At 44.4% G+C, this 18,592-nt stretch overlaps 1 protein-coding gene across 1 annotated transcript; it reads right to left on the bottom strand.

Annotated features, from left to right (window-relative positions):
• Positions 1–10,901: 10,901 nt before the first annotated feature.
• On the bottom strand, positions 10,902–15,379 carry LOC309399066 (carbonic anhydrase 15-like; the record flags this gene model as incomplete). Its single annotated transcript, XM_081966531.1, has 4 exons — positions 10,902–11,481; positions 12,299–12,465; positions 13,635–13,701; positions 15,257–15,379. 4 exons carry the CDS (start codon positions 15,377–15,379, stop codon positions 11,269–11,271), a joined length of 570 nt encoding a protein of 189 aa, XP_081822657.1. The 3' UTR covers positions 10,902–11,268.
• Positions 15,380–18,592: the final 3,213 nt, after the last annotated feature.

Here is an 18,592-nt window from a genome sequence, read left to right as displayed (position 1 = left end):
GTGCTAGTCGTTCCTGACTCTAGGGGGCGGTGCTCATCTCCATTTCAAAGCCGAAGAGCCAGCACTGTTCGAAGACGTCTCCGTGGTCATGTGGCCGGCATGACTCAATGCCAAAGGCGCACGGAGCGCTGTTCCCTCCCCACGAAAGGTGGTCCCTATTTTTCTACTCACATTTTTTACATGCTTTCAAACTGCTAGATTGGCAGAAGCTGGGACACGTAACAGGAGCTCACTCCGTTACGCGGCGTTAGGGATTCAAACCGTTGAACTGCCGACTTTTTTGATTGACAAGCTCAGCGTCTTAGCCACTGAGCCACCGTGTCCCTTTTGATGAGAATTAGAGTGGTCCTTTCTATTCCCTAGTTGGTCAGATCGATTAAACAGATAACTAGGAACTTAAAATTCATACCATGAGAAGCTCCTTAGATTGTCGATGTAATTAGAATCTTGGAAAGACTTCTTAAGAGGTCGCTTAGCCCTTAAAGATTCCTTAACAGGATCCTACAAAGAATTAGGGAATTTGCTACGGATGAAGTGGGTGGAGTGGTGCGGTGGCCTAGAGGTGGATCTCTCGCCTCAGAATCAGGGGACTGTGAGTTCAATACTTGGTAGAGGATTTCTCTCTCTCTGGGCACAATGAGAATGCTGAACAAAACTCCGCCTTGGTGGCAGGAAGGGCATCTGGCCAGTAAAACACTCAGTTGCCCAGACTCCATCCTGCAAGGGATGATGGGGTCGTTAAAAGACTAAGGATGAAGTGGGGTGTAAAATATGCATAAATCCGGAATTTTTACGGATCGTTTAAAATGGCAAAAAAACAGAAGGGAACCCCCCCCCCCCCCAAGGATTCAGGTAGCAACTTTTCCGCTTAGCAATTATTCTTTTTCGATGAAGAGAGTTTCAGCGTACAAATAATGCTTTTGAATAAAATGTGTTAGTTGGGGGGGGGGAAATCCCAATTGATCCAAATTCTGACTTTTAGCCGAAACAGGTTCTCCTCTTAACAAAGCAGAAAAAGAAGAGAGGTCCTGAAAAGTGAGGAGTTACCTTTCAGCATGATTCACTTAACAACTGCAGAGATTTGTTTAACAATCGTGGCAAAAAAAAAGGGTTGTAAAACGGATGTGAATTGCTTAGCAACTGCCTTGCTTAGCAAAAGAAACTGGCGCACGACTTGAAATTGCATTCCTTCTTCTGGTCACCTCCATGTTCTGAGGTTGACAGGTAAGATCGAAATCTTTAAAAAATAAATAAATCAGATGAAAGAGCCAGCCATTAAGCAAAGCTTGTGCTTCTGCTGAGTCACGGGTTAAGTCTTTGCAAACTTCATTGCCAGTAATTCTGCCTCTCAAGGGGGCTAATTAACCAGGGCCCACCTCGCCTTCTCTATCTCAGCCTTTCTTTAATTAAAACCCTCTCTAATGAAATCACTTTAGCTTAATAGGTGGTAAACAGCACAAGGAGGCTGTAACTAACTGGGCGGTCTCATCACTTCTCAAGGCAGCTTCCAAGGGACTCTCTGAACTATGTAGCCCAGATCCATTTCTCCCACCATCTTCTGAAAGATTCTGGAAGTTGAACATCTGCAAGGTCACAATTTCCCCATCTCATCACTTCTCAAGGCAGCTTCCAAGGGATTCTTGAACTATGTAGCCAAGATCCTTTTCTCCCACCAGTTTCTGAAGGATCCTGGGAGTTGAACATCTAGAAGTCCACAATTTCCCCATCTCATCACTTCTCAAGGTAGCTTCCAAGGGATTCTCACAAATATGGAGCCAAGATCATTTGTCCCACCAGCTTCTGAAGGATCCTGGGGGGTTGAACATCTGGAAGACCACAATTTCCCCCGTCACTCCTACATAATTTCCTGTCTGTGGAAATAAGGTTTAGAGCGAAAGTCAACTTTTGCATGGGACACTGTCTTAGCTCCAAGATGAAGAGGTGACCAGCAACATGGAGGACTCCGTAGATGGATGAGGGAAATTCAGATAAGATTCCATTCAAGCATCAGAATAACAGAGTCGGAAAGGACCTTGAAGGTCTTCTAGTCCAACCCCCTAATTTAACAGGAGACCCTATGCCATTCTGGACAAATTGGTGTCCAAAATCTTTTTTAAAAACCTCCAGTGTTGGAGCATTCACAACTTCTGGAGGCAAGTCCTTCCACTGATTAAATTGTTCTCACTGTCAGGAAATTTCTCCTTAGTTCTAGGTTGGGTCTCTCTATTGATTTCTTTCCAACTCTTGCATCTTGTTCTGCCTTCAGGTGCTATGGACAAATAGGTTGACCCCCTCTTCCATATGACAGCCCCTCAAATATTGAATTGGATATTGGAAATGTTAGATTATTGTTTATATTATTTTAAGGATTTACAGAAGACCTTGGAGGTCTTCTCATCCATCCCCCTGTTCAAGCAGGAGACCTTATACCATATTGGTCAAATGGCTGTCCAATATCTCCTTGAAAACCTCTCGTGATGGAGCATTCACAAGTTCTGGAGGCAAGTTGTTCCACTGATTAATTGTTCTCACTGTCAGAATATTTCTCCTTAGTTCTAAGTTGCTTCTCTCTTTAATTATGGCCTCTTGTCCTACCATCAAGTGTTTGGGAGAATAATTTGTCCCTCTCTTCTCTATGACAACCTCTCATGTACTGGAAGACAGCTATCGTGTCACCCCTAAACCTTCTCTTCATTAGAGTAGAGATAGCCAGCGCCTTCAACTGTTCATTTATCCTCCAGACCCCTTACTGCTCTTTTCTTCGCTCCTTTATTGGATAGCAAGCCCTTCCCATTTCAGATAGGGAGTTCTGTGGAGTAATTGCCACAAATGCAATCTTCTTGAGTCCAGAGTTTGTCAGTAGCTATAGCATTGGCTTTCTACCTAATCCCTCGGTCCCTTTCCATCTTCCCTCTGGAATTGCTTCGGCAATCGTCTGTTGATTTGCTAGCGTGAACACTCCACTCTTGCAAGAAACGGCAGTCACCCCGTTCTGTTGTCTGCTGCAGCTGCTTCGCTTAAAGAGTGCAGAATGTCTTCACAACCTTCCAAAACCTGGAGCCACATTCGGCTTCTTCAGGCAGCCAGCGAGGGGCTGAAGACCATGGGGGACCGTCATGCTGCCCAGAAACAGGAGAAGAAAGCCAAGAAGAAGAGCAAGGAAGAGCCTGCCTCTTTAGGAAAAGCAAGGCAGAAAGAGGAAGAAGTTGGCCAGGAGGAACGTCCTGCTTCTCCAGAGCTTCCCAGCACCTCAGAAAGCGAAGGCGTGGACCAAGAGAGGCTGGCAGGTCTGAGGAACCATCTCCAAGCTCAATTTTCCATCCGAGAACAGGCAGAAGATCTCACAACAGATAGTCAGCTGATGATGTTGGTGGGGAACTTAGTCCATGGAGAAGACGACGAAGCACTGCCTGTAAGTACCAATGAGAGCCTGGAAAGACAAAGCACAGATTGTCTATTGTGTGTGGATGAATCCACCGGCCACCACAGTGGGCTCTCTATGGACATCCAAAAGGCGTTGCAGAGGGACCTTGCAGCGCTTAAAGAAGAAGTCATATCCAGCATTGAAACCATGAAGACTGAAGTTATGGAGGAGCTACAAAGACTCCGTGAGACTCTCTATGCCTATCATGACCATCATTTTTCCCAGGACCTGAGTCCTCTGAAGGAGCTAGATGAGAACACCCTTGACCAACTGAAAGGAAGTCCTTACGGGATTCCCGAAGGTGGGAAGCTGGGGAACGCCATCTCCCAGGAAGAGAAGTTCAAATCCAGGTCAGTCCCGACTCTTCACCCACTTCATGTCTCTGGCCGAAACCAAGCAATGTTCCGAGCTGTGAATGCCATCACAGCCAGGAATGGTTTCTATTCCAGCTTATCTAGATCAAATTCAGATCCTGTAGAGCCAGCGGAAGCTCAAAGTATCATCCTCCCACTGGCCGTCCCCAAATCGGCGAGCAAGAAACACCTCAGGAAGATGACCCCGGCTTCAACTCCTAGAACGTATTTATCCAACGGGAAATATGGTGGGAAAGCGGGATTCAAAATGGCGCACCACCATCTGCCTTGCGAAGGCCACGAAGGCCAACCTCACTGACCGTCAGAGAGTCTCCCATGGATCGGTGAGGTCCCCAAGATCAGAAGAAGGACTCCCAAGTGGCTTTGTAGGACATGTTGTACAGGTTCTGTAGAACATGCCAGATCTTTCTAGAACAATAGCTTTGTGGTAACCCTAGACTGAATGTTCACCCTACCTTAATGTTTTTTCCATTTGTAAACCAAAAATATATTGTGGTGGTTTTTTTGTTTTTATGCATTGTCAGAAAAAATCCTTTCCCAATTATCCAGGAAGTTGAAGATGCTGAGATTAAAATAAAATGCAATCTATTTGTATATATATATATATATGTATATATATAAAGGCTGTATGAATGTATGTATGTTCCATACCTCGAGCGCCTCGAGCAATTTCAACCAAACTTGGTACACAAATGACTTAACCTCTGGAAACAAATACTGGAGGGGAGAGGGCGGGATAAGGCACCCCTGGGTTCTGTGTGTGGGTGTGTCTATGTGTGAGTATCCCAGCATAACTCTGGAATGCCTGGCCCGTTAAGGAGAGCGAGGGCAGCGTCCTAGAGCAGCCATTGTTTATGATGTCAGTTCCTTTGCAGCTTCCTCTGGAAAGCCAGTTGTGATGTCTGCCCTCCCTTGGACCAATGGGGAAGCGCTTGATGGATTTGGGCCAAAGTGCCAGGATCGTAGACAGGGCGGGAAAGAGGAGCGCATGGGAGGGGGAAGGGAGACGGCAAGGATGATGGGCATGGGAGTAGGGGGAAGAAAGGCCCCACTCCATGGGCCCCCATCAGACAAACGCTTTGACGTCTATAAATACCCAGGCAACATGGTGAAATATAAACCAATGCTATCGTCATTCTGTGCCAGTAGATAGAAGACTCTCCAAAGCCCCAAATTCGATGGGAAGGAAGCCAAATTAGGTATTTTAGAAACGGCAGCCTGAACAAAGCGAATTCCAGCTAAGGGGCACATTTGCAACACTCCACGGATGATATATAAATTGCTCGTTCTCCGTTTTGTTGTGAGGGCTGGGGAAACAACAGACCCTCAGGCCTACAAGGGGAGAGAAGAGAATCCAGGGGGGAAAAAATCAATGCAGATTTATTTCCATAGGCCAGCGAGACCCATTGCTCCGGCAAAGGCCAAGTAAATCTACTTTTGCAGCTCTCCGACAGAACATCTCACTGTCTCCTTTGTCAATATGCTTCTGTTAAACCCCCCCTGATGAGGATTGCAGAGCCCCTGGGCGAGAAATAGATCAGCTGGGAATTTCTGGGCACTGCCTATCAATCAGGAAGTGTGTCTGTTATTGAACTTGGCTGCCTCCTGTTGATTCCAGCTAATGGCAGGGAGGAGCAGCACAGCTGGCTTAACAGATAACAAGAGTAACGGAGTTGGAAGGGGCCTTGGAGGTCTTCCAATCCAACCTGCTCAGGCAGGAGACCCTGTAACATTTCGGGCCAACGGCTGTCCGTTCTTCTTCGTTATAAAAAAAAACAACTCCAGTGTTGGAGCACACACAATTTCTGGAGGCAAAATGTTCTCCCTGTTAGGAGAAGTAAGAAGACCATCTCCGGTGGCATTTCTTGAGAGAGAGGAAGGAAAGGGATAGTGGGATGGACACAGAAGGGAAAGTGCGTTCTGAAGTTCATCCTGTTACCCTGCCTCTCCTTGGCAGCCAACATGACTTATTTATACAAACGTTTTTGCATCAGCCACTTTGACAAATCCAGGCGTTTTGCAAGGCTGCCAAAGCGAGAGAGAGCAAGAAGAGAGAGAGAGACTAATATATCACCATAAAGCCAAGAGAAATCTCACTATAAAGCAGGTAATAAAATCGGCCCGTGAGTCAGCTTCACCGCTTTATAGTGCCTAGATGCCCTGTGGAATCTTGAAGGCCACGAGGCTGGAGGGCATCCATCAAGGCCTTCCAAGTAGGGGAGCAGCCATGAGGAAGGACCCACTCTTGAGCTGTGTTGGGGGAGAGAAGGGGGGGTGCTTTCAGTGATACCTTTCGAGTGTGGCTCAAGACTGAGCCTCAAAGGGGGTTCTGCAAATATTGCGTGTGTGTGTGTGTGTGTGTGTGCGTGCTGGACGCAAACTGTAAAGTCCTGGGACCATGCAACCAATTGCTAGATCATTTGAAGTATGCGTCATTTTGAGACAGGAAAAACGCAACAGTTACAACAGAAATTCCAAAAGTGAACAAGAATAGAATAGGATGGGATAGATTACAGAACAAAAGTAGAGTAGAGTGGAGTGGAGTGGAGTGGAGTGGAATGGAATGGAATAGGAGTTGGAAGGGACCTTGGAGGCCTTCTAGTCCAACCTCCCTGCTTAGGTAGGAAACCCTACACCACTTCAGACAGAATAGAATAGAAATAGAGAGAAGAGAGATAAGGGAAGGGAAGGAAATAGAGAAGGGAAAGGGAAGGAAATAGAGAAGGGAAGGGAAGAAGGGAAGGAAATAGAGAAGGGAAAGGAAAGGAAATAGAGAAGGGAAGGGAAGAAGGGAAGGAAATAGAGAAGAGAAAGGAAAGGAAATAGAGAAGGAAAGGAAGAAGGGAAGGAAATAGAGAAGGGAAAGGAAAGGGAATAGAGAAGGGAAGGGAAGAAGGGAAGGAAATAGAGAAGAGAAAGGAAAGGAAATAGAGAAGGAAAGGAAGAAGGGAAGGAAATAGAGAAGGGAAAGGAAAGGGAATAGAGAAGGGAAAGAAGAAGGGAATGAAATAGAGAAGGGAAAGGAAAGGAAATAGAGAAGGAAAGGAAGAAGGGAAGGAAATAGAGAAGGGAAAGGAAATAGAGAAGGAAAGGAAGAAGGGAAGGAAATAGAGAAGGGAAAGGAAAGGGAATAGAGAAGGGAAGGAAGAAGGGAATGAAATAGAGAAGGGAAAGGAAAGGAAATAGAGAAGGAAAGGAAGAAGGGAAGGAAATAGAGAAGGGAAGGGAAGGAAAAGGAAAAGAAATAGGGAAGGGAAGGGAAGAGACTCTTTCTTCTTTCCTGGTTCTTTTTTCCCCCCTTAACAATGTAAAACACACACATGCACATTTCCTTCATTGGACTTCAAGCAGCTGAAATGCTCCATGGCTCCTTTCCCCGATTGTTTTTCCTGCTTTGTCAAACTCCTAATCATTCCCATCATTCTACCGGGAGGCCACTGGCGGCCTTTGCATGATCAATGTCGCCCAGCAGCTTTGCAGGAAAAAAAAAACCAAGCTATTCCGTGCTTGCCACAAATATCTTGTTTCACAGCATTCTTTTTATTAAAAAAAAAAAAGCAACACACACACACACACACACACACACACTGCTGTTCAAAGTGGATGGATGCTTCAAGCAGGGACGCAGGGACCAAGTCACAAAGTGCCCCATCCTTTCCAGATGGCCATCAGTTCCAAGTTTAAGCAGGAGGACAAGAAGGTCCTAAGAAGAAAAGGATGTGAAGAAGCATCTTCTGGATCCTTAAAAAGGGATGGGCGCATTTATTTGGGATGGGGAGGAATCCTTGATGCTCTCTGAGCTTGGCTGTTTTCTTGTCATCAGGGCTAGGAGGAATGGGGTTTGGGGAAGAGGAGGAGGAGGAGGAAGAGGACTGTGGGGTCCTTGGTGCTCTCAGACCTTGGTCGTTTCCTTGCAGACGTTTCATTGCCCAAATTACGTACGTCATCAGTACCGAGTGCTAACATCATAGGCACTGATGATGTTGGCTAGTTGGGTAATTAAAGGTCTGCAAGAAAACAACTAAGCACTGTAAGGAAGGAAGGAAGGAAGGAAGGAAGGAAGGAAGGAAGGAAGGAAGGAAGGAAGGAAGGAAGGAAGGAAGGAAGGAAGGAAGGAAGATAGAGGGAAGGGAGGGAGGGAGGGAGATAGAGGGAGGAAGGCAAGGAAGGAAGGAAGGAAAAGAGATAAAGAGGGAGGGAGGGAAGGAAGGAAGGAAGGAAGGAAGGAAGGAAGGAAGGAAGGAAGGAAGGAAGGAAGGAAGGAAGGAAGGAAGAAAAAAGAGATAAAGTGGGAGGGAAGGAAGGAAAGAGATAAAGAGGAAGGAAGGGAGGGAGGGAAGGAAGGAAGGAAGGAAGGAAGGAAGGAAGGAAGGAAGGAAGGAAGGAAGGGAGATAAAGAGGGAAGGGAGGGAGATAGAGGGAGGGATGGAAGGCAGGAAAAGAGATAAAGAGGGAGGGAGGGAGGGAAGGAAGGAAGGAAAAAAGAGATAAAGTGGGAGGGAAGGAGGAAGGGAAGGAAAGAAAGGGATAAAGAGGAAGGGGGGGAAAGAAGGAAGGAAGGAAGACAGACAGACAGATGAAAAGAAAGAAAGAAAGAAAGAAAGAAAGAAAGAAAGAAAGAAAGAAAGAAAGAGGGAGGGAGGGAGGGAGGGAGGAAGGAAGGAAGGAAGAAAGGGCCTTTTAAATTTGAAAGCAAAAACATCTCAGCATCTCAGTTGCAACTCCAGGGGCCTGGAGCCCAGTCTGATGGAAAAGGAACATTAAGACGGAAATAAAATTTGAGGCTGGTGTAGATGAGGATGACAAATTTTCTCCTCCAGGTTTGAGGCGGGTGATTCATTTCTCAACTCTGTAGCACGCATCCTGAAGTCTTCCCTTGAGTGCAATGGGGAATTGAACCCACATGTTTTGCAACCAGATGTTCTAACTAAGCGAAAACTCCAGGAGGCAACAGCTAAAATGTGTGGTTGTTCTTCTAATCAATGTACAATTTAATGGGGAACAGAAATGCTGCAGCCAAAACCTTGTCTTATCTATGACTGTCACATGCTGAGCCTCCTCAATAATCATTCTTCTCCTCCTCCATCTTCTCCTCCTCCTTGTTCCTCTTTCTTTTCCTCTTCTTCTCTTTCTCCTCCTTCTTCCTTTTCCTCTCCTTCTTCGTCTACCTCTCCTTCTCCTTCTTCTTTCTTGTGCCATATCTGTCATCAGACATTGGTGATCCTGTTGGCCATCCTATTTTTATCAACAGACGCACAAAAAGGTACTGTTGAGTTTTGTCCAAACCGGTCCCTTAGATTTTGAAGCCATGATGTTCTTCTTTTGCCTGGACCTCGTTTGCCTTCAATCTTTCCCTGGAGGATTAAGTAAAGGATGACGTATTTTTCCGGGCGTCGCATCCCATGTCCAAAATATTATAAACTTTCGTTTTTTGATGGTTTTGAGGATCTCCCTTGGCTTTTCCATTGACTTATCACCTCCTCATGTCTGATTTTTGTCAACCCAGTTTATATGTACTTTGCTTTCTTCTTCTTCTTCTTCTTCTTCTTCTTCTTCTTCTTCTTCTTCTTCTTCTTCTTCTTCTTCTTCTTCTTCTTCTTCTTCTTCCTGTTCCTCTTCTCCTTCTCCTTCTGGCTGAGAGAGAGGGACTCATCCAAGGTCATCCAGTTAACATCCTTGCCGAAGGCTCTGTTCTCCAGAGCTTCGGACAACTTTCATTCTCTAGGCTAGTATTTCTCCACCTGGTCAAATTTAAAATGAGTGGACTTCAACCTCCAGAATTCCTACAACCTACATGCTGACTGAGGAATTCTGGGTGTTCAGAGCCTTCCCCAGACTCCAGGACTGGCCCCTGTTCCTCCCCAACCTCCTCGCTGTCCGAATCAGCTGCTATCTTGGCTGGCCACAAAAAAGTATTGGCTTCATTTTGCTCATCTGTAAAGAGAAGGCAATGGCCTTTTCCCAAAGCTAACTTTAGCCGCGTTTTCCTTGGGGCTAAATTTAAATCTATAATTAAGACCAAGAGAAAGGGATGCTGATGTCTCTTCTTAATAGGTTTGCTATTTCTAGAAAAAAAATATAAATAAAACAACTACTCAGTGGGCTGGGATTCTCTATTTCCTGAGCAATAATGCAGAGGGTCAGAGGCAAGATCTATAGATGGGTTTCACACACACACACACACACCCTCCGGCCAGTGGGATTTTCTGCTCAAAACCCTTTTGAAAAATCGAGCTGCTGAGAAGAGCTGGGCTGCACCACAAGAGTGAATTACATCAGCCCTTGAAAGGCGTGATTGGTAAAAGGATCTGTAGGGAATTAAGAAAGCGCTTCGTACAATATCGACAGTATCCGTACAGCGCGTTTAAAATAGAACAAAAAACCCCCTTCCCGTTTCAACATTAGGCTTCTCTACAGCCCCAGGAGGAAACTGAGATCATTTCAGATGTTGCTGGACTGCAAAAGCCAGCATCCTCCACCCCTGGATAGGCTCCGGAGTCCCGCAACAGCTGGAGGGCCAGCTCCAAGGTTTCGTTCTGACCGAGGCTTCCCAAGATCATAAAGCCGACTCCTCATCCCGGGCGGGCAGAAGAGGAGTGGCTGGGAGGAGAAGGGGCAAGTAGATGCTGGCGAGGCCCCCCTCGATGTGAGTGACATCGAGTTGGCCACACCCACCCAGTCACCTGCTCACCTAGCCACACCCACCCAGCCGATCATTCGCCAGATCCTATTAGTTGTCCGCGGGATTTAAAATTATGAATTTAGTGGTCCCTGAGTGGTCTCCGAAAGTTTGGGGACCTCTGGAGTAGAGGATGCCCTGCCCGTGTGGCACTGTCTACAATTTGTGTGTGAGGTCCCTGAGGTAGATTACAATGGTTTGGATGGGAATCAACTCAAGATGGTTATGAAGCTTGTGTTTTGATGTCCCCTTGGCTCTTCTTGGGTTGGAATTTGGGGGTGCCCCCCCTCCCCCACTGCCTCTGCGACCTTGATGGAAAGCTAAAACAGCAACTCTCTTCCTTGGTTTGCTTCTAGGGCTTCCTTTCTGGTACCACCAATGGCCTCAGCGGGTGGTTGGAAGGAATGAAATGGAGTCAGTCCCATCATGGAAAAATTAAGAACCTTGAATTTATTCATTAGAACTTCAATTTAGATCATTGAGGCCTTCATTTCCCATGCTGGCAGAAGGTACTTTGTGTGCCAATCTTCTGGCTGGTGTGAGGAACCTCCCATCCGTTGGCCAACGTGGAAGCTTTCCACCTTTCTTGTCTCATTGCTGGTCCCATTTATGGTGGCAACTCAGATGCCTTTGGTGGCAATACAATTGGCCCTCTTTCTCATAAATCAATCAAACACTCCATGATCTGGACTTCTGCCACGTTCAGTTCAACTAGGGAAGCATCACACCGAAGGACCACAACTGTGAAGGTACCACAGATCTACAATGGATTCGTGGTTGAGCTCAGGCAGCTAGGAGGAAGCAGAGAGCTGGCCAATGAAAGGAGACAAGAGCAGAGGAAGAAGTAAATTGGCAACAAAAGCAGAGCCGCAGCTGATGGTGGCATCACGGGAAGCATAGATGGTGCGGCCATTCAGAAGCTGTAAAGGACGGAAGTTGTTGATCATTTTCTGTGGTGTCCCAGCTGAACTTTTGAAGTACGTGGTGTCCATAAATATATTCAGCTAAAACAAAGGGAAAGAGAGAAAGAGAACGTGTTCTGAGCTAGGCTTCCCCCAAAAGCACGAAGCAGAGTCCTGGTCCCGACAAAACCCCTGTTATTAAACGAATGTGAATTCCTCTCATTCACATTCAGCCAAGGCCTGGCAAACCGTCTTTCAAAGGAGTATTTATGACTACCGACCTTATCTATCTTGGAAAGCTGCCCTGTCAATATTTTCCAAATGAGGTGCTGTGCAAGGAAAGACTGGGCACAGAGTCTCTGAGATTCACGGACAGATCTTCACACTCCTGAAACGGATCTAACGACCGAATGAATGAATTGTTTCCTGCAAAAGCCCCCTCCCCTTTCGCTCCTCTTTTATTTCCTATGGGAGGGGACAATCACCTTCCACCTGTGACTTTACTCCCCAAGTCTACCCTGATTTCTGAGTTGCTCTTTTCTTCTGGCAGCTCTGCGCATGCGCACACTGGGAACAGGCTCCAGCTGTTCCTCTGCCTCACTGCTGTCTAGCTCCAAAGGCAGCTGAGAACTGCCAGATGGCCTCGGCCCTGTCTCTGCCTCAGAGCCCTCGTCCGAGCCTTCCCCTGCCTTCAGGGCTGACCCATGCTCCTCCCCAACCTCCTCACGGTCCGACTTTGCTGCCAGCTCTGCTGGCCATCGGTGTGCCACAACAGAACGGAAGGAGTGCTCTACATCCAACCCAATATTTCTGTACTTTTGTCAATTTGTGGTCAGCCATTTTGACATGTGGGCAATTGTGGTTGGGGATGGAAAAGACCAGCTTTGAATGTGAGGATGGGGGCAGGCTGATTTGTTACCTGCGATCTGCTGATTGGGATCTGCTCTTCAAACACGGTCCAGATGACCGCTTCGTCACAGTTTGGTGTGGTGAGAGATCCTTTGTAGCGGTAATATTTGGACAACGAAGCTATGCTGGGGAGAAGATTGCTCAAGGAAAAGGTGGACGCCATGTCGACATACTCTCCTAGGCAAAAGGATAACCATGAATAGCTACTGGAGAAAAAGAAGCTCCATTCTGGATTGACGCAGGATAAGATGGAAGTTAACACAGTTGTGTGACGGACATTCCGTAGTATATCAGTTCTGACCTAGGCTTCCTGAGACAGTAAAAATCACACACGTAGTCCCCCAAACCCTCTTTTATTTAAACGGCTGTGAATTATGTTCATTCACAGCCCCAAATGAGTCACAAACAATTTGTGAAGAGTCCGACAGAAGTCTGCCACAGTCTTTCAGGGTTAAAGCTGATAAGCACCCACCTTCATCTCCCTTGAAACGCTGCCAGAGACCTAATGGCCAATTAGTTTTGCAAAGCCAAACAGAGCACAGAGTCAAAACGGTGCTTCAGAGTTTGAACCGACCAGAAGGAACAAAATTGCTTCCTGCAAAGTCTTACATCCATTTGCTCCTCTTTGATGTCTGATGGGAGGTTGCCAATCATCTCCAAGCCTTACTCCCACGTTGCCCCTTTTGTCTTAATTGTTCTTGTCGTCTGGCAGCTCTGGGCATGCACACACTGGGAACAGGCTCCAGCTGTTCTTCTGCCTCACTGATGTCTGACTCTGAAGGCAGCTGATAACTGTCGGACGGCTCTGGCCCCCTCTCTGCCTCTGATTCAGAGCCCTCGTCTGAGCCTTCCCCAGACTCCAGGACTGCCCCATTTTCTTCCCCAACCTCCTCACTCTCTGACTCCGCTGCCAGCTCTGCAGGCCGCTGGCAGACCACAACAATATCCTCATTTAAAGGAAGTATACAAGATGTGACGTTCTCACCTCAGAATCTCCGAAGATGTTTAGGGCTTCCAACTGATTTGGCCACCCAATAGGATTACAGCTCCTCGGGTTACTAAAGGACTTATGGCAACCATTTTAAGCTAGGAATTGGGGTCCCCGCCTACCCGCTCAGAAATTTAGAGTACGTCTTACTCAGTTCAGAAAACTTAAGTTTCAGAACACGCAGGAGCACCAATACTGTTGTCTTTCATGAAAGCAGCTGCCTCTTATTCCAGGCTTGTGTGGCTACAGTCGAAGCCTCCCCACAGTAGCCATGCACTCCAGGGAAAAGACATAGCTGCTTTAATGAGTCACAGGCAGAAGAAGCATTCATCTTCCAGGGCACGGCTAAGACGCTCACCTGCACGAGAGATATTTCTCAGGCTGGCAACGACGGTGTTGTAATTAGTGTTATCGGTGTCTCCTATCTGCATGATAATGAGAAGAAGACAGATCTATAACCTGCAAGGTAGCTTAAGGCAGAAAAAGGAAGTGGACATCCATTGTCCTCCACAGAAGACAATCCGTTATCTGGAAGCTGTTTCCCCCTCCCCCCAACTCTGGTTTAATTAATAATAACAACAAAACGTAAAACTAGAGAGAGAGAGAGAGAGACAGAGACAGAGAGAGACAGAGACAGAGAGACAGAGAGGCACAGAGAGAGACAGAGTGAGAGAGATAAGAGATAGATGGATAGATAAGAGAGAGAGAGAGATAAATAGAGCAAGAGATAAGATATAGATAGATAGATAGATAGATAGATAGATAGATAGATAGATAGATAGATAGATAGATAGATAGATAGATAGATAGACAGACAGACAGATAGATGAGAGAGAGAGAGAGAAATAAGAGAGAGAGAGAGAGATAGGAGAAAGAAAGAAAGAAAGAAAGAAAGAAAGAAAGAAAGAAAGAAAGAAAGAAAGAAAGACAGACAGATAGATAGATGAAAGAGAGAGAGAGAAATAAGAGAGAGAGACAGGAGAAAGAAAGAAAGAAAGAAAGAAAGAAAGAAAGAAAGAAAGAAAGAAAGAAAGAAAGAAAGAAAGAAAGAAAGAAAGAAAGAAAGATAGGATAAAGAGAGAGATAAGAGATAAGATAGATGATAGATAGATAGACAGACAGATAGATAGATAGATGAGTGAGAGAGAGAAATAAGAGAGATTGAGAGAGAGATAGGAGAAAGAAAGAAAGAAAGAAAGAAAGAAAGAAAGAAAGATAGATAGATAGATAGATAGATAGATAGATAGATAGATAGAAGGATAAAGAGAGAGAGAGAGAGAGAGAGAGATAAGATAGATGATAGATAGACAGATAGATAGATGAGAGAGAGAGAGAGAAATAAGAGAGAGAGAGAGAGAGAGAGATAGGAGAAAGAAAGAAAGAAAGAAAGAAAGAAAGAAAGATAGATAGATAGATAGATAGATAGATAGATAGATAGATAGATAGATAAATAGGATAAAGAGAGAGAGAGAGATAAGAGATAAGATAGATGAGAGAGAGAGAGAGAGAGAGAGAGAGAGATAAGACAGAGAGAGAGAGATAAATAGAGTCTTTATTTCTGGTATTAAACCTAATCAAAGAAATATGGGATCCTTGATACTATCTAAGCTCAGTTGTTTGCCTGCACACATCATTATCCAGGGAGCAAACCCACATTCACTCGCACTGATGACGTCATCTAGTTGGGTGATGAAACGACTCCAAGCCCAGAGAGCTCTAAGGCTCCCACAGTCCGATCCTGACCTTCTATTCGAATCAAAGAAATTCAAGAGGAGTCATGCTTCTCTGACTCCATGCTGTGTCATTAGAGCTTTAGAACGGAGGAAGGAATTTGAAGGGGGGGAAAAAAACAACCTGAAAACGTTCTTCTCGCAGCCTACAGAAGCCAAGACAGAAGGAATCACCCCCAAAAAACTTCAGAAGCTCATAACATAAACTTTTTCGTGACCTAATGGCAATGATATTTTGGGGGGACCGTACCTTGAACAGGAAACTCAGAACGGCGAGTCCATTTGGACGTTGCTTAGCGTCATTGATGGTTTTGCATTTGATGTTCATGTGTACAATGTGCAGCTGTGAAGACACAACACAAGGCCCGGTCATCCTTTGCTATCGTTCAACTTCTTCTCCATTCACTCCTGTCTCCCCATTCTCTTTGTTCTTTAGATAGACAACGTTTAATCTCTCGTCCCAAAGGTGCTTTTTTCAAGAGGCAACCGAACTCTCTTGGTTTTTCAGGACTTCAATAATAAGAGGGCTTCACCCCCCCCCTCCCCCCCAAAAATTCTGCTTTGTCTTTTAGTAAATTTAATATCTGAGGGCCAGAAGACGCAAGTAGGACATCGTTGCGACTTCGTGCCACGGAAAATTGGGTATCTGATATTTCCCAAGATTTATTATTTTAAGACATGGTCATGTATTGATTTCTAGATGGTCCTAAATGGATCGAAACGTGACCAAGCCATCAAGAAATAAGCAGATAAGAACATCCCAAAACAAAACAATTATCCATATTAGCAATAGAACTTAAGGCTTATACACCACTTCATATTGCTTTACAGCCCTCTCTAAGCGGCTTACATAGTCAGCACTTTGCCCCCAACAATATGAGTCCTCATTTTACCGACCTCGGAAGGATGGAAGGCTGAGTCAACCTTGAGCCAGTCAGGATCGAACTCCAAGCAGTGGGCAGAGTTAGCCTGCAATTCTGCATTCTAACCACTGTGCCACTATGGAGGTAGGGTAGGGTAGGGTAGAATAGAATAAAATGGAATAGAATAGGAATAGAATAGAACAGAATAGAATAGAACAGAACAGAATAGAACAGATTAGGATGAGAAGAGAAGATAATAGGAATAGATTAGGATTAGAAGAGAAGAGGATAATAGGAATATATTAGGATGAGAATAGAATGAGAATAGAATAGAATAGAATAGAATAGGGAATAGAATAGAACAGATTAGGGTGAGAAGAGAAGATAATAGGAATAGATTAGGATTAGAAGAGAGTGAGAATGAGAATAGAATAGGGAATAGAATCGAATCGAATCGAATAGAATAGAATAGAATAGAATAGAATAGAATAGGGAATAGAATAGAATGGAATGGAATGGAATGGAATGGAACAGATTAGGATGAGAACAGAAGAGAAGAGAAGAGGAATAGATTAGGATTAGAATAGAATAGAATAGAATAGAATAGAATAGAATAGAATAGAATAGAATAGAATAGAATAGAACAGATTAAGATGAGAAGACAAGAGGATAATAGGAATAGATTAGGATTAGAAGAAAAAGAATGAGAATATAATATAATAGGGAATAGAATATAATAGGGAATAGAATAGAATAGAATAGGAAATTAGACTTATATATCACTTCACAATGCTTTACAGCCCTCTCTAAGTGGTTTATAGAATCAGCACATTGCCCCCCAACAATCTGGGTCCTCATTTTATGGGTTTAATGTACTCTTAATTTTATAGTTCTCAAGACGATGCTGTTTTAAGTGGTTGTGTAGTCCCATTAATTTCACAACAACAATTCCGCAACTACTTTGCGCTGTAAACGGATGTAATGAGGAAAGCAATGAATACATCGGATAAAATAAATTAATGTCGAACAGGGACAGATGCTCGAGCCCGTTCCCAAATCTCAGTAAAGAAGGGCAAAGGAAAAGACGCCGTGACATTTGAAAAGTCGACATGCTGATCTGTAAATCGTGACCGGGGAGGGCAATTCCTGAACTCTGCAAAGGTCACGGAAAGTCCTGAAAAGTAATAACACCCAGCCCATCCTCCAGCTCCTTGCTTGATAGCTCAAATACTTAAAATGAAATGACAGAGGGTTCAAGATCAACCAGAGCTACTCTTTGATGTCCTTTGATGTCTACGGCCGCGATGAAGAGTTGGATTGTCTTGAGTGAACTGGACCAAGAGGAGGCTAAGCCTTCATTAAGAGCTACTTTCTTTGAAAGACAGACAAGTGATTGGGGGGGGGGGGTTTGCTGATGGTATGCTGTTTAATTAGGTGGTGTTCTCTTTGAACAAGCATTCAGGAGGACGTTTACTCCCCCATTGCCCCCCCCCTGCACATTAAGGAAACGAAGCCATTCTTGGAAACGAGCCTGGTGAAAATTGGTCTGAGGACCTTTTCCTTTCTGGGCATTTTTTTCTCTCTTCCTTGTGAGCAAAAGGGAGTGGCCTGTCACCCCCTAAAGAGGTGGGGGGGAATTGTTCTTAGTATTCTGGTACTAGCATTCTAGTATTGGTATTCTGTCAATCAGAGTAGAGAAGAAGAGATAAACAGATGATTGATATAAGATATATAGAAGATTTGTTTGTTTGCTTGCTTGCTTGCTTGTTTGTTTGTTTTATTGGATTTATATGCCGCCCTTCTCCCAAAGGACTCAGGGCGGCGTACAACATTTTAAAAAAAAACATATTACAAAAGTTTAAAAGGAAATTAGGTAGAGTATCCAAAAACAAACCCAATTAATATTAACAATAACATTTTAAAAATTAGATTAAAATTGAAATAATATTAAGAGATAGATGATTGATTGATAGATAGATAGATAGATAGATAGATAGATAGATAGATAGATAGATAGATGATAGATAGATAGATAGATAGATAGATAGATAGATAGATAGATAGATAGATAGATAGAAAGAAAGATAGAAAGATAGAAAGACAGACAGACAGATGAGTGGGTGGGTGCATGGGTAGGTGGGTGGGTGGATGGATGGATGGATGGATGGATGGATGGATGGACAGAGAGAGAGAGAGATGATAGATAGACATATGATAGATAGATAGATAGATAGATAGATAGATAGATAGATAGATAGATAGATGGATGGATGGATGGATGGATGGATGGATGGAGAGATGGAGGGATGATGGAGGGAGGGAGGGAGATATATATATGATAGTTGGGTGGGTGCATGGATAGGTAGGTAGATAGGTGGATGATGGATGGATGGATGGATGGATGGATGGATGGATGGATGGATAGATAGATATGATAGATGATAGTTAAGTAGACAGATGATAGAGAGATAGAAATACAGATAGATAGATAGATGAGATGATAGATAGATAGATAGATAGATAGATAGATAGATAGATAGATAGATAGATAGATAGATAGATAGATAGGAGAGATATATAGAGATAAAGAGATGGTAGAGATGGGGAAGTGGGGGACAGAAAGAGGGAGATGGGGAGAGAGGGAGAGATGGGTGGAACAATAGGTATATGATAGATAACTATAAAGACTTACTCACCAAAAATCTTCTAAATGTACTTTGCAC

The sequence above is a fragment of the Natrix helvetica genome (assembly GCF_964273705.1).
Source record: "Natrix helvetica genome assembly, chromosome: 14".
Lineage (NCBI taxonomy): Eukaryota > Metazoa > Chordata > Lepidosauria > Squamata > Natricidae > Natrix > Natrix helvetica.
Note: the sequence above shows the minus strand (reverse complement) of the source record. Positions and strands in the feature narration are given on the sequence as shown.